Source organism: Trematomus bernacchii, unplaced genomic scaffold (genome assembly GCF_902827165.1).
Source record: "Trematomus bernacchii unplaced genomic scaffold, fTreBer1.1, whole genome shotgun sequence".
In the NCBI taxonomy this organism is placed as follows: domain Eukaryota; kingdom Metazoa; phylum Chordata; class Actinopteri; order Perciformes; family Nototheniidae; genus Trematomus; species Trematomus bernacchii.
The window spans coordinates 1,133,336-1,149,511 of NW_022987605.1; the positions used below are offsets into that span (position 1 = coordinate 1,133,336).

The 16,176-nt window shown below is 41.8% G+C and overlaps 1 protein-coding gene across 1 annotated transcript; it reads right to left on the reverse strand.

The window, feature by feature from the left end:
• Nucleotides 1–39: 39 nt before the first annotated feature.
• Nucleotides 40–12,676, reverse strand: LOC117482665 (zinc finger MYND domain-containing protein 15-like). The gene is made up of 9 exons (XM_034130849.1): nucleotides 12,666–12,676; nucleotides 10,031–10,161; nucleotides 6,362–6,478; nucleotides 6,080–6,168; nucleotides 5,350–5,451; nucleotides 2,353–2,479; nucleotides 2,031–2,089; nucleotides 1,026–1,186; nucleotides 40–211 (listed from the first exon to the last, which is right to left on the reverse strand). Exons 1-9 carry the CDS (start codon nucleotides 12,674–12,676, stop codon nucleotides 40–42), a joined length of 969 nt encoding a protein of 322 aa, XP_033986740.1.
• Nucleotides 12,677–16,176: the final 3,500 nt, after the last annotated feature.

Genomic DNA, 16,176 nt, shown 5'->3' on the forward strand with positions numbered 1-16,176 from the left:
TTTTCAAATAGAGCTGCATCTCACTTCTTTAAATGGTATTTAATTAGTCTTTTTCCCCTCTCTGCCCCAGTGCTGCTCGGCCTTCCTCTCTCTGAAGGTGCGCTGCGGGGACAGGGAGGCTGAGGTCAGGTCACTGAGGGGTGTGTCCACAGGCGGCTGCCGATTGGCTGAAGGCTTGTAAATGAGGTGGAAGATAAAGCCGTTGGAATATCTAGGAAGCAAAGTAAAATAAGTAGGAGTACAGAATAACTAAGATTAAAATGTTACAACGCAGTGATGAATGATAAAGATTGTCCAATGCGTTGTAGAAGTGAGAGCTGACATGGAGTCAGAGTTACAGTGATGCAGCAAAACATGTTGGAATCTATCGCATCATACTATGTTTCATTGAAGCTGTGACTCAACATTTAGCTCCATTACCTTCTGCTGGACTATCTTTTATGTTTTTAAAGCATTTTTGACATACATTTGAACAAGAACTGTGTCAATCCACACAGATTCAGACATGTATTACTTCCTGCATTTTTGTGAGTCACTTTCTTTATATCAAAGAGATTCAGATCAAATGATAGGTTAACTGCAGGTGTTTCCTGTCATGACCTGTTTGGTGGAGTGATAGAAATGTGCAGCTGCCATGAAGCCCTTGGTCTTACAAATCGCTTTTATATGAGCCTTTTACAACAGAAACATTTGGTGGATTAGGTAGAATTTAGATTGAATCCAAGTCCAGTAACAAATGCATTTTTAAAATCTATGTTTATATCATCTTGAATCATTTTTTATTTGGCTCAAATTTGACTAAAGTCAAAAAAGAACGATATACCAATCAGTTTTGTCAGTGGAGAAGACAGAAAGGATTCATGTTCAGAAGCTGCAGCTGCAGAGTCAGCACTCCACACACAAGGAGTGAAACATTCATGTGATTACACATTTGAGAATAGCTTTTCTGCTATGAATTGAATCATTCCTCAGCTCCAGGTTGCCGGGGCCTACAGGTGGTGTAAGACCGTTTTAAACTCCCTCACCGTGGCAGCCGGTTGTCTCCTCCGTTCCTGCGCAGCGGGCAGTGGAAAGGGTTGATGGTGGGTCGGGACACGGCCCCCCCGGTGGCCTCCCTCATCACCTGATCACTGCGCTCACATCGCAGCTCGTTCATCTCACAGAAGAAGGTGGGGACCCTCAGAGACTGATGGACACAGAGCTGTCAGTCAGGCTGGGAGTTGTGCAGTGGAACGGTGATGTCATTAAAAAGGCCCGTTTGAGTTACACCTCTAATTGATTGTCAGTTACAGGATGGTTCCCATATCGGCTCTACGATTATCAAAGTTATTTTTGATTCTGCAACCTATTTACGTCCCTACCATCCCCACTTTGGCAGGCTTAACCCTTACATGGTTTCTGTTTCCTGTGGATAGTGGCATTTGACCGGCTTTGTCCATGTGTACAACGGGCTTAATCAATATAGGTGACCAAACAGTGTACAGTGTAACATGGGCACATTATGGGTGTAATAATGGTGAAACATGGGTGTAATAGCGGTTTTCTAATGTGTAATGTGGGTGTAATAATGGTGTAATAAAAGTGTAATTACGGTATACTATGGGTATAATACTGGTGTAACATAAATATAATATATGTCTATTAAAAGTGTTATATGGGTGTAATACGGGTGTAAAAACTGTGTAATAGGGATATATTTTTGTGTAATATGGGTGTAGTAAAAGTACAATATGGGTATAATTTAGAAAATAGCAACACATTAATTTTCGAAAATATTTATATGTGATTGCCCATTTAAGGGTTAACACTACCCATATGTGCAATGGTTGGTAGGACTGAGATCAATGTGGTCCCAGCCCAGTCCATTGTCTTAAAATCACAAACTGTATTTTTGACATTGCTGCTATTGCTGAAGAAAAGATCCAGGCTGAAAAATACCAGAATTTCCAATGACTTTTTTCTACTGACAGTGTGATTTGTTGTGTGAGCCGCCCTAATAACCAGTGTTGTGTGTTTCTTGTATTTGTAACCTGGAGTTTTGGAAGAGTGCTCAACCAAGAGTCATTTTGCAGGAAGGCAGGCTGGAAACCTGTGGACGAACAAACACAGATCATAGAACAGAAGCTCACAGACAAAGGCTTTAGAAGTGAGCTTCCTTACCACCATTCAACAACCGACAATACATTTATCATTCAAATAAACACATGAATAAAACTAAAACAAGCAGCCAGTTTACAGTTTGACACACACACACACACACACACACACACACACACACACACACACACACACACACACACACACACACACACACACACACACACACACACACACACACACACACACACACACCGATGACCAGGTCGGGCGGGGGCTCCTGCAGCGCGCTGTAGGTGCTGCGGTGCAGACTCACTCTGACGCCCTCCCTGGCAGCCCCCCCATGGGGCAGGCTGCAGTCAGTGAGGACCACCCTGCCATTCTGACAAAACACAGCAACGTCAGTGCACTGATTATGAAATATTCATAGAAGATAAGATATACTTTACTGATCCCAATCACAGAATAGAATAGAATAGAATAGGGAGGGATGAAACCCTCTTTAATGGTCACACATGCAGAGCACACAGCACACACAGTGAAATTTGGCCTCTGCTTTTAACCCATCCTAGTACCAGGAGTCTAGTACTAGGAGCAGTGGGCAGCTATTGTACAGCGCCCGGGGAGCAATGGGAGTGGGGGGGAAGGGGGGTGTCCGGTGCCTTGCTCAAGGGCACCACGGCAGGGCAGGAGGTGAACTGGGACCTCTCCAAGTAGAAGTCCACACTCCATATTTAGGTCTGGTCGGGGACTTGAACCAGCGACCCTACGGCTCCCCTACGGCGACCCTACGGCTCCCAGTCCAAGCCCCTACTGACTGAGCCACTGCCGGACAGCAGCATTGATAAGACATTGTGCATGAATACAAAAATTGAATAAAACAATAAAGATATACATATCAGCAGTAGAAGATAAACAAAATATGAAGGATGTATATCTAGAGAGTATATATACTGAATACACAATATAAATATACAAATATACACAATAGAGGCAGTGCTTGACCAGCCTATCACTTCGGGATTTGAAATCAAATATGAAGTGCTTTATAAATGGAACCCATTATTATTATTATTATCAAACTCCCAAAATGTGAACATTGAATACAATATACACTTTACATTTACATTTGAGTTAGCACATATATGTAGTTCTCAGTGTTGGAAGAAGTACTCCATTACGTAAGTAAACGTATAGTATTGTAGTCAATGTGGACCAAATGTAGATACTAGAAACACTGTTTAGATAAGTAGTAAAGTACTGCATTATACCACATCAGCATATCATGTGTTTTTATATGTACAAAGTAACTGTGATTGTAAAAAAAAATGTAGTCGAGTAAAAGTACAATATTTGCCTCTGAAGTGTTAGGCAAGGCAAGGCAAGTTTATTTATAGAGCACCTTTCAACACAAGGCAATTCAAGGTGCTTTACAAAAATGAAAGACATTCAGACAAAGGCATTTAAAAACAGTCATTCAAAAGAAAAGATAATGAAATAAACATTAAAAGAAAAAATACATGAATACAAAGTTACAGTGCAGTTTAAGATATGAATAGTTCACACAGAAGTTCCACTTTACTGATGCCCTTCTTTAAGGTTTCTCCGAACATGAGCTGTGTACGCTTGTATGGCACATACGTCCCGAGCAGCATACACAGAGAAAACCAGCCAGGACAAAGTCCCCAGACACTGATTCCCTGGGGTTACTAGCCCCAAATGTTCATTAACCAAAAACAAAACACTCAGTTTCAATTAAAAGCAGCGGCAAAAAGAAAAGTCTTCAGACTGGATTTAAAAGTAGTAAGAGTTTGATATTGGCCTGTAATTGTTCGTTACTGAAGCATCTAGATTATGCTTTTTTAAGAGCGGTTTAATGACTGCAGTTTTCAGGGCCTGTGGAAAAACACCTGAGTGAAGAGACTTGTTTACTATGTGAAGTAGATCTGAGGCCAAGCAAGGAAAAACATTTTTGAAAAACCTTGTTGGAATAATATCAAGGCAGCAGGAGGAGTATTTCAGAAGTTGTATAATGTCCTCTTTTTTTTAAGGTTTAATGGATTAGAAGTATAAAGTATTAAATGGAAATACTCAAGTAAAGTATAAATATGTCAAAAAAGTACTTAAAGGTAGGGTAGGTAAGTTTGAGAAACCGGCTCGAGATCGCTAGAATTTGAAAATACACAACCGGAGAAAATGTGCCACTTCCTTACAGAGCCCCTCCTCCAACACACACGAACGCGCACATGACCAATGAGGGCACGAGATAAGTTTGTGCACAGATGGAAGGCTGACAGGCAGGTAGGCCATCCAGTTATTTTAGCCGGGCCGGCTAAAATGATTGGTCGTGCTTTTTACAGTATTACGGCTTCCACAGATGACATTTTTTTATGGATTTTTTGTCAAAGCACTTAAGATATTCATTGCTATCGGGATGTTAAGAGCATTCCATGGAATATAACAAAAAGTGTATCTCGAGCTGGTTTCTCAAACTTACCTACCCCACCTTTAAGTACAATACTTGAGTAAATGTAATTAGTTCCTTTCCACTACTGGTAGTCCTGTAGGAGAGACAGGTCATTCATTGCTCCAAGTTGCTCTGAACACTGTTCCATACGTGTTCCACTCAAACTGAGGCAGAGAGGCTGGGACTCACAAAGCTGTGTCATCTTTTAAAACCAACGCTCACAGTACAGCTCGTTTTCATTTCCAGTTGACAAAGCAGCCAACACATGGTCAACAGTGGGAGGATCTGAACACTCAGCTGGTTCAACCTGTTTACAGTCTCCTGTTGTTTACTCTCATTTACATATGTTTCTGTTCATGTGTGTAAGGCAGCTGAACAACTAACACCAAGCTATTTGATGTGGGCTCAGGGCTAATGAAAACAATCAGGGCCGAGCCTCCATTAAACATGCAACCTCATTTCTGTTCCTCACAGCTTCACTAACCAGAGCAGATGCTTTGCATTCGACCAGCAGCGTGAAAAGGTCCCTGGCTGTCAGTGGGCCTGATTAAATAACACATTTACAAATGAAAGTGTCTGACAAAATCAATACCCTAAAGTGACAACAGTTCTGCTATGTGATTGATTTTAAACGAGAAAGAGAACATTAGAAGAGACCAAACTTTGCTGCCACTAACTGATCCTGACAAGATGTGAGGGTGATCCACTCTGCAGCTGTTTTAGAAAAGCTCTGCCAAAAACAGCTTTGTCTCTTTTATAGAAATATATATACTGCAAATAGCTACCATTTTCTGTATCACAAGCTGTACTTTGTCACACCAGCAGGGAAGACGCTCACGGACGAACACCAGGTCAAAGGTCACATGTGGCAGAAGCACTGATAGTTCCTGTAGGAGAAACACAGACAGGAAGTTCAAAGTGATGGTCAAACAGCTCACTGACATCGGATAGAAAATCGGATACAAAAGCGAGGGAAAACTAATAAATAATCGAAAGAGCGGCCATATGTCGAGACAAATTAACCAAAATCCAAGCTAAATGTAGGAGAAAAAGCAAGAGGTTGCAATTATTTCAATGCCCCAATAGTTCCCCCAATAGCTTTTGTTGTAATTATAGTCCATAGTTACTCAAAAACAAACATTATTTTCCCACAGGAAATACACAACCCTCAGGACTGAAACACAGCGCTCATTAGTGATAGTGGTATTTATTATAAAGGCATGAACAACCCAACACTGCCCGATTACAGGAGGTTGTGGCTTTGTAGTAGGATTTAAAAATGATGACGTCATTCTGCATCATAATCATAATTAATGTTTGCTGCAGGTAGATTGTGTATTTGTAACAGTGCGCTCTTGTTTTGGGTCGAATGGCCATCAGAGAGATTAGCTTCGGAGTGATGTCAGAACCACAGGCTACCCTGGAACAGGTTAGGTGAAAACACGACATTTTGTAAAAGAAGATTCTGACTAAGTTAATAAAATACTTTAGAAGGCAACAGCAGTTAAATCTCACCCAGAAGGTGACCAGAGTTTGGGACTCCCTGTAGGACTCGATGATGTGGATCCTCAGGGACTGTTTCCTCAGGATGTGCATCTCTGGAACTGAGAGAGGAGGGACACAAACACACAGCCACACCAACATAGACTTTTATTCTAAATTAATGTATTTCGTACTCTAGCGTTACTTCAAATTGCACTGTTTTTATATATTTAATACAGCCTTAAATCAAGTTTCAGCCTTAAACCAATCCCTCGCTCCTCCCTTGTTGAGAGGTTATCCCTGTGGAACACTCACATTGCCTGGGCAGCAGGGAGGTGATGATGTAGTAGATGGAGAGGGTGGAGCTGAGCAGGGGGGCCACGACAGAGCTCAGACTGAGGCCCCTCCACTCATAGTACTGACGCCACGACACTGAGAGGAAGTACAGCACAGTAGTGCTAGAATCTCTATCATTGTGTGAGTCAAACCCTTGTGCCTCACTAGACACATTTTCCTCTTTTATTATATGTTTCATTCTCATGGCTGTTGGCGGCTATGGTGTGAGTTTAATCCCGAACTTCAGCTCCTATGATTCTCTAGTAAACTTTGTAGCCAAAATACAGACACTCAGACAGATAAAGACTAAAATGTCCGCATTGAAACCCAACAGGCTCAAAATCTAAAGCCATTTTACATTTTGGATTTTAGAATTGTGGCTTTTACTATTTACTATCCAATTGAGCCCTTTCCATCGATACAATCCACTAATGTCAATGTTGTGTTGGAGCAGAACACCTCTGCTACGCGCCGTTATAAAGTATAATGTGCCATATGAATCTAAATCCTGCATGTTAACATCTAAGGCATTGCCTATTTAAATGATAGGATCATGCTGTGGAATGTGTAAGAAATTAAAATCAATGTTTATATGGCGTAATTTAGATTAAATATTACGGTTTTAATTAAAGCTGTTTTATTCTGAAAAACCGGAAGTTCACACTCACTCTTAACTTAAAACGTTTATTCTGAAAATTCTTCATCTCCGGTTAGCATTAGCGTGAGCATGAGAAAAAGTGAATTTAAGGTGAAAATGACACGTAGTATGACGTATGACAACCCCGTTGTTTACATGACGTCACTACCGGCTTCACTTTATCAATGATTACAGCCGTTAAAATGCATTAAAGGGGACCTATCATGCAAAATGCACTTTTGTACGTCTTTTATACATGAATATGTGTCCCCGGTGTTCCAGGGAACTCACCAAGTGTCAGAAAACACAACCCTCTCTATTTTCCTCCATACCCAAATCTCTAAAAAAGGGACTGCAACGGATCTGATAAAAACTGATCCAGATTTGAACACGTTACTGACGTCAGGACGGTGGCGCTACGGCTATTGGGCCAACTCTCCACCTATCAGGGGAATGTGGGGTTGGGCCACGGCCGGCCATTGCCGCTCGAAAGCGCTGGAGACGCTGTAGTACATATGCCAGGCCTGTAAGTGGCGCTGTAGTCTGCCACAAAAGCAGCGAAGAAGACTTCCCGCCCATAGTTACCATGGTTACCCTTCTGTTTATTCTCCGCTGTGGCTTTTTTTCTCCCTCCCCGAGGCAAGCGTTTGCTCCCGCTGCTTTAATTCAATGCAATCCCTCCCCGTCGAGGCAAGCACTGTAATTCTCTCCGGTTAGTCCACCAGCAGATGACAAACACCCACCTCTCCGCCTCTTCCAAGGAACGAGGGGACCGTGCAGCAGAGTTTCAGTTTCAGTTTCTTTCGCCGGTCAAGATGTCCGTTAAAGTTTAAATCTTCCGGACAAAATTAGAAAAGTGCCGGTCAAAGGTCTTCTTTGTTATTTATTGAGCTTTAAAACAAATGAATAACGACTCTATATAATAAAACACGGAGATCTCTTTTTCTCCCCCTCTTCTGACAGCCCAGCAGCTGATCAGAGCACGTCTCCCCTCTCCTGCAGGGGGGCGTGGTCAGCAGAATCAGACCCGTAGACAGCAAACAGCACATAGAGCGAAATGAGGCATGGCTTAAATGCATGATCTGTTTGGTATTTTGAAAACAGAAACGTATAAATATACCTTATATAGGTATGGCCTTACAATATATCATTTAAATATAGCATCCACTTTAAATAAAAAGTCATGAATGAGAATACGAGGAGAAAAAAGGCGTGTGGAGTTATACAATAAACACACAACGTCTAACTCCTTTTATTTACGCGATATCAGACACAGAAGAACGAGGGGGAGGAATACCCCCCCATCGTCGAAGCAGCCAATGAGAGGAGGAGCCAGGAATCGCATATACAGACGCTCCTCGGAGAATCAGCCTCTCTCCTTCCTCCTCCCGACACGGCGCCGTGTTTTTACTTCCTCTGTCTGATTCGAAACCACGTTACTTCAATAAATTACCCATTTGAACTTTTCCGGGACTGCATTGTCTCTTTTTAACCTCTTAAGCCCTGAGCCTGTTTTTCAGGTCTCAGGCTCGAAAATGACATTCCCAGAACAAATGACCATATCTTCCCTTCTAAAAGGGTTAAATTAATAATCTTTATTCTCAAAGTAATGATAAACCTGTGAGTTGGATGTAGAAAAGTCAGAATCAATATAGATGTTTTTTATTTTAAAGAAAATTCAGATTTTACATAGTAAAAAACTGTAAATTATAGTGTCTGTCCAAAAATTATTTTTTACTTATAGTGAAAACTACCCTTGGATGATGGGTTAGTAGACTAAAAGCTTTAGGAATCCAAAGTACAACATATAATAAGTACCCTGTATCAAGATTGATGCAAAACAATTGAAATTTGACCTTTTTAGAGAGATTTAGCCAAAAAAACCCACTTCTGGGGTCATTTGGGTGGATTTTCCATATCTCTGGCCCCCCTTTGCTCGATTTTGATGAATGAAATCTCTTTATAACCGCTAGAGCCAATGGAATCGAGGGAAAGTTCTATACACACCAAAACGTTAACAAATAAGGAGTGAGAGTGACGCGTTACCAAAACCGGAAGCTGCATACACTCTGGTGGCTACCATTAGCAGCTAACTTTTCCGCTCCGATTTTTACATAAAAAATGGAATTATGGATTATAAATAATTTCTTAAAAGGCACAGGTACATTATCAACCTATGGATCAACAGTTGTAGCATTTTTTCGTTTTAATGCCATTGAACACGTCTTTTGACCTAATTGACAGCTACGGTGAGACGATCTGCCGTAAAAGCTCCGTAAAGGTACGTGTTGTGATGTCTGTGTTTGCTTCCCCTGTCGCAAGTTCGGATCGCTCAGTGATGATACTATACCTAAATAATCAGTGGAGTCTCAGCTTTAATCGGCTATATTGTATGTGCAGCTACGATAAGTAATAAGGGTATCTTTATCTTGAATTGTGTGCCGCAGTGCGTTAGAATTTTTTCGCTCAGGGGTCATTTAGACGCTTCTTATGAGACTTGTGTTTTGTTTTGGTAAAAATAGTTCATATCTTCAGTTAGCTGAGATTCTTCCCGTTAATCTGGTGCTACACATTAATAGTTTCATAAATGTTAAGAAGCCCTGAGACATTATCTCGAAAACAAAACGGTGGGAGGGGTCCAATCCCCCATTGGACCCCTCCCACCTCCCCCGACCGCCGTGCTTAAGAGGTTAACTTCCTCCTGGGTTCGAGAACAACGATCACGATCTACAAATTGGTGACCCCGACGTGAGCTCGAAGATCCAGGAGAGAAAACTGCAGCTTTGAAGGAATTTCTACGAATCCATCAGACACACTGGGCCCAAATACATGGTAAGACAGAGCCAGTTAAATCAAAATCTTCAATAGTTTACGTAGAAAATATTAGATGTGTGTTTGATGGTGAGTAAACCTCCTGAGAAGAACTGCTTATTTAATCATCACGATCTACAAATGTTAAGTGTAAAAGCCTTAACTGAATAAGGTTTGTTTCTTTGGGAACACCAGTGTACCTGCAGTGAAGCTGAACGGCAGCTCTGCCAGCCGGGCTCCCTGCTTCATGTGACGGCTCAGTTTGGCACACCAGTGTTTGGCATCTGAGAGGAAACACTCTCCACAGAAAAACACTGCCTTACAGCGGGGGCTGCGGAGAGATAAGCAAAGCAGGCAGTTAAAGATAGAGGGAGGGGGAAGAACATCAGGTTCCAGAGCAGGGAGGCGAGCACCAGAGGAAAAACCCAGATAACATAGAGGAGAAGGAGGGGAGAGGATATAAAAACACTGCAAAGCACACTGGAGACTTTTTATCAACACAAAGCATGTAGTAGAAGGCAATATGTAACACAGAGGGAAACAATGTGTGGCAACTTTTAAAGAAGAACTTGTCCTGTTCACATGATTAATATGGTATACCCCAAACTGTATATTTTAAAGATAACATTTAACCCTTAAATGGTTTCTGTATCTTGTGGTCACAGTCATTTGACAGCCTGTGTCAATGTGTAACATGGGTCTAAACTAATTGTAATATCAATGTAATATCAATGTAATAAAAGTGTAATATTGGTGTAATATGGATGTTATATGTGTGTAATATGGGTGTACTAATGTTGTAATAAGGGTGTAATATGGGTGTAATATTGGTGTCATACTGTATGCATGTAATTTGGGTGTAACAATGGTGTAAAAACATTTTAATAACAGAGTAATATGGGTGTAATATAGATGCAATATGGGTTTGATAATAGATCAAATGTATACCCTACATTGGGAATGTATCTTAAGAGTATAACATGTGAAACTAGAGAATGCAATTCCTGAAGAAATTGCTAGTGGGAATGCTTTATGCTGAAAAGCTGACGCTAAACTGCTATGCTGAAATGTAATGTGTAAGAAGAAAGTGAAGAATTTAGATTGAAATGATACATGAACACTGGGGACTTGAATGTGTGAGAGAAGAAAAGAAAGTAAAAAGGCTTGGAAAAGCAGCAGAATATTTGAACTGCAAACTTTTGAACTAACTTGATGGCGAATGATCTGTCGCCATGCCAACGGCATATCTTTTAAATAACGTTAACTAAAGGGAACAATCTATTTGACACAGCTGAAGCTCTGGCCTTCCTTAAAAACTAACTCATTTAATAAAAATCACAGTTGTATTACACACAATGCACTGTTTTTTGAGAACAAACATTGGTAAATAATGCACCATAATACATTCTGACGAAAAATAAAAATTATTATGAATACAAATAAAATAAAAGAAGCCTCTCGTGAGTTACTACAAGCTATAAAGTAGATTTTAAAAACGTTTTATAGAATAAAAGCTCACTGCTGGACGTTGTAGAAATGCGTGTGTGCACCACGACAAAGGAGCCTCATTCACTTTACATTGGGGTTGTTTGCGTGGTGCAGACACGTAAATGTAGCAAAGTTCGTGACTCCACCACGCACTGCGGTGTTAAGGAGTCGTGGTGGAGTCACGCATTCTGGTGAGACCAGGTTGGCAGAAAAAGATAATAACAAATCAAACCAAAGTTACTTTAAGATGCTGGCTTTATCTACTGTTCATGCTCCTTCAAGGTTTGGTTTACCTGAATCTGTTGAATCTTGATGAAGAGCCACAGGTGGGGGGTTTGTCGAGTTTGGATGCAAATATGAATTGTTGTTTTTTTACAAAATCTTCTTGACAACAGTTCTATCAGTGGAACACTCTTCCACTGAGTTGTTTTTTCTCAGATCAGATTGGATAAAACAAGAGACCTTTCGAGTTACTTCAATGGAGTGAAAGTCCAGGAGCATGAAAGATGAGGGGATTTATTTCAACTCGACAACGTTACAATGTTCCACAGTTGTTATTCGGGGTGTATTTGTGATAAATTAGACTTTAAGAAAGTCTTAATGCTTTAGTGCACATTTTCTCATTGTGGTTTGTATTTTTAATTCCTTTTGACCTTGTTTATTGTAGTTTAACTCAAACATCTTGTCCACCTGGTTGCTTTTTCCTAACCTTTTAAAACCCTTTACTAGAATCTAGTAAATGGAACTTAAGATATTTTTTTTTAAATGTCTTATTTTTCTTGAAGCAGTGCAGATTCAATCCTAACAACTTATTTGTATCAATTATCTTTGTAATTTTCTATTGATCCACTTATAAACCTATTTCACTTTGTCCAAATAAAGCATTTTGTGTGCCTATACTTTACCTGGAAGTCCTGTACGTAGATTGTGGCTTGTCATTCTTGTTAGGTACAACAATATCTAGCCCCAGTGGTGCTCTGTGTCTGACTGTGGCTCCAGCAGGAGTTGTGATGCAGCTTTAGTTCTATTTCCCCTATCTACCGGGGGAACTGAGACAAATGGGATAAAACTACGCAAAACTCCTCTAATACATTTGATCAGATGTTACAGTTTTTGTGGTTTAATCTTCTGTGTCCTGGAAGAGGGTTCCCACCTCAGTCGTTCTCACTGAGGGTCCTACTATTCTAACATTTCTTACTTGTGATATTGGGCAATATATATGTAATATTTGATAGATGTGGATGAATACAATTGTGCCCAGGGGCGGACTGGGACTACAAATCAGCCCGGGACTCTCGACCGGCCCACTTCGGTACCGCCAGCCCACTTCGTTACCGCTGTCACTACCCGATCCGCATCCCTACCCGATCCGCACTGCACATGTGCGAGATGGTCCGCCATATTGGACAACTCCATACGGCAACTCAAATAGGACATTTGACGTCTAGACGGCTGCCCGATTTGCATTGTGCACAAGTCATAAACGTCTCAAATATCTATATAAAAATCTTTTGTTCTTTTATTTTATTTGAAATAAAATGAAGGACATTCACAGTGGGGTAGGTAATTTTGGAGAAACCAGCTCGAGTGCGCAAGAATTTGAAAATACACAGCCGGAAAAAATCTGCCACTTCCTTACAGAGCCCCTCCTCCAACACACACGAACGCGCACATGACCAATGAGGGCACGATATAAGTTTGTGCACAGATGGAAGGCTGACAGGCAGGTAGGCCATCCAGTTATTTTAGCCGGGCCGGCTAAAATGATTGGTCGTACTTTTTACAGTACTACGGCTTCCACAGATGATATTTTCTTATGGATTTTTTGTCAAAGCACTTAAGATATTCATTGCTATCGGGATGTTAAGAGCATTCCATGGAATATAACAAAAAGTGTATCTCGAGCCGGTTTCTCAAACTTACCTACCCCACCTTTAATGTAATTAGATATCAATTATGAATGCCATACATATTGCATACATTCACAGTCAATATTTCTTCAGTATGTATGATAGCTCTCTAACAGAAGTTAAATCCATTTCTCACTTATTCTGACAATGTACAGTACTTAACCCAATAAAATGACCCAATAAAAGGAGTTGTTCAATAATAGTGAAGTCACGTTGTAATAACAATAACTCATCGCTCTCGTTCAGATTAATATTGTCGGGTTTTTTGAGTGTTCTTTTTCTGCTTTGCCAAACGCCACTGTGTCAAGTGTCCTATTAGAGTTGCCGTAGTTGTCAAATATGGCGGACCATCTCGCACATGCGCAGTGCAGATCGGGCAGGGGTGCAGATCGGGTAGTGACAGTGATAACTGTCAGTAAATACCGCTAGTGAATTGTCAACGGGGGGGGTGCTAGTGTTGAGGAGCTCGACGCTCGTGGACTGTCAACAGGAGGGCGGGGGGTACCTCGCTGGGAAGCAGTGTGTGGTGGGCAGTGTGTCAGCGCAACTCTGGGAAGGGGGAGAATGAGGTGCAGCGGTGGAAAGGCGTAGGGCAGCTTTCTTGGCCATGGCTCGTGTGCAAACGCGTCCACCCCCAAGGTTGAATTGTCCCGCCGAGCCATGGAAAACCACAGGGTACATTGGCTGTTGCGCCGGCTGGCGAACAGGTCCACCTCCGCTCTCCCGAACTGGGCCCAGATCTGCTTCACCACCTCCGGGTGAAGCACCCACTCGCCTGGCAGGGGCCCGCCTCTTGACATGAGGTCGGCCCCCCTGTTCTCCAGTCCCAGGATGTGGAGGGCTCTCAGAGACAACACAACCTCTGAAGCCCACAACCACAGTTTCTCCGCTGTGGTCAACAAGGCGGCGGAGCGGACTCCGCCCTGCCTGTTGATGTTTGTTTGTTTGTAGCCTTTATTTAACCAGGTGAAAAATCCCATTGAGATCAACGATCTCTTTTTCAAGAGAGACCTGCGATGTACGCCACTGTGGTGCGGTTGTCGCTCCTCACCAGCAGTTTGCCCTGTATTAAGCATGAAGTAGAAAAGATCGCCGATGCTAATGTAGCGTTAGCGTTAGCATGTCTCCCCGGGGGCATCCGGGCTTAAACGGTGTATTATATAATGATCACACCGGTGTGACAGTACTCTTCAAAGGGTTCACGAAATATGACTACTACTCTTACTGTTTAACATTTTGGGTTACTTAAAGGTGGGGTAGGTAATTTTGGAGAAACCAGCTCGAGATCGCTAGAATTTGAAAATACACAGCCGGAAAAAATCTGCCACTTCCTTACAGAGCCCCTCCTCCAACACACACATGACCAATGAGGGCACGAGATAAGTTTGTGCACAGATGGAAGGCTGACCGGGCCGGCTAAAATGATTGGTCGTGCTTTTTACAGTACTACGGCTTCCACAGATGACATTTTTGTATGGATTTTTTGTCAAAGCACTTAAAATATTCATTGCTATCGGGATGTTAAGAGCATTCTATGGAATATAACAAAAAGTGTATCTCGAGCCGGTTTCTCAAACTTACCTACCCCACCTTTAATGTTACTTCATGTTAAGGCTAATAAAAATTACAAGGCTAAGGCTGTAATGCTAACTAACGTGCTTGCTACTAACTAGGTAGCTAACTTGATCCAGCCACTCCAGAGGCCTGTACTACGAAGCTGGTTCAACCTAACCTGGATATGTTTGAGTTAGCCGGTTGGCCCAATCCAAAACATACGCGCTCTCGCTAAGCTGTACTACGACGCTGGTTATCAAGTGATCGCTTAAGCCAGCCGTGTCCTATCTAGTTAGGTGCGCGTTCACATGAAAGGGGTGGTATTTGGAGCATTCGACCAATCACAAACATGGACAAGCGTACTGACAGCGCAGCGTCATACTTCCTGAATGAAAAGTGAACTTTAATATTAGTCAAATATGAAGAAGTTAAACTTTAAACATCCATGACTTAAACACTTTATCCAGGATAAAAGCCACATAGCTGCACCTGCAAGGTGAATACAGCTGGTAAAAGAAAAAGCGTTTGAATGCGTACATTAACAGGTTTATGATATCACTGCCCCGTCCAAGACACGAGTGGATCTGACTTTAATTACATTTGACTCGAGTGTTTCGTCAACTTAATGTGTTGCTTAAAATAATACTTCTGCATACAGTATGTGACACTGTGAGTGTTGCACGGCCAGATACGGCTCAAGAAGCTGACTCAAATAAGGAAATATATGATACATTATGATGTGATATGATATGAATGATAATGGGACACATCGACGTCTGCACTCACAGTGCCGCGGACTGTACTTAATGTTACTCTGATCAGGTTACTTATGTTGTGGCAGATATTTAAGTAAGCTTTCTTAACGCTAATATTATAATAGTCAGATTGCTCTGAAGATGGGAGGGGATATTCTATTAATTTTCACGTTCACACAGTCAGTTGATTTTTGCCGGCCGTCTTTCCTGCAACGGCAGTTTTTCTGTATTTCCTCTATCCTGTAATATGACTTGATAGCTTTAAACTCCGCACACGGAGCTCTGATTGGTCAGCAGGCGGCGCTTTCACTGAGTTGATCTCTTAGCCTGCAACCTAACCTGCTCCGGAGGAGGTTAGCCGCTCAGCATAAGTTACCATGGAGATCTAGCCCGCTAAAAAGAGAACCAGCGTCGTAGGACCGGAAAGCCCGAGTTTTCCCTGAAGTCAGCCGGCTAAGAGAAAATCCGGCTTCGTAGTACAGGCCTCTGGTCCTTTCATCAGACGGGAAGCGAAAGAACGAGCAAGACCCTTTGCTGGTATGATTACAACCTGGTACTAAGTACACAGGCATCTTGTTAAAGTTATCTTATCTTAGCTATCTCTTATATTTAGTGGAGGAAAACAAATATGACATCACT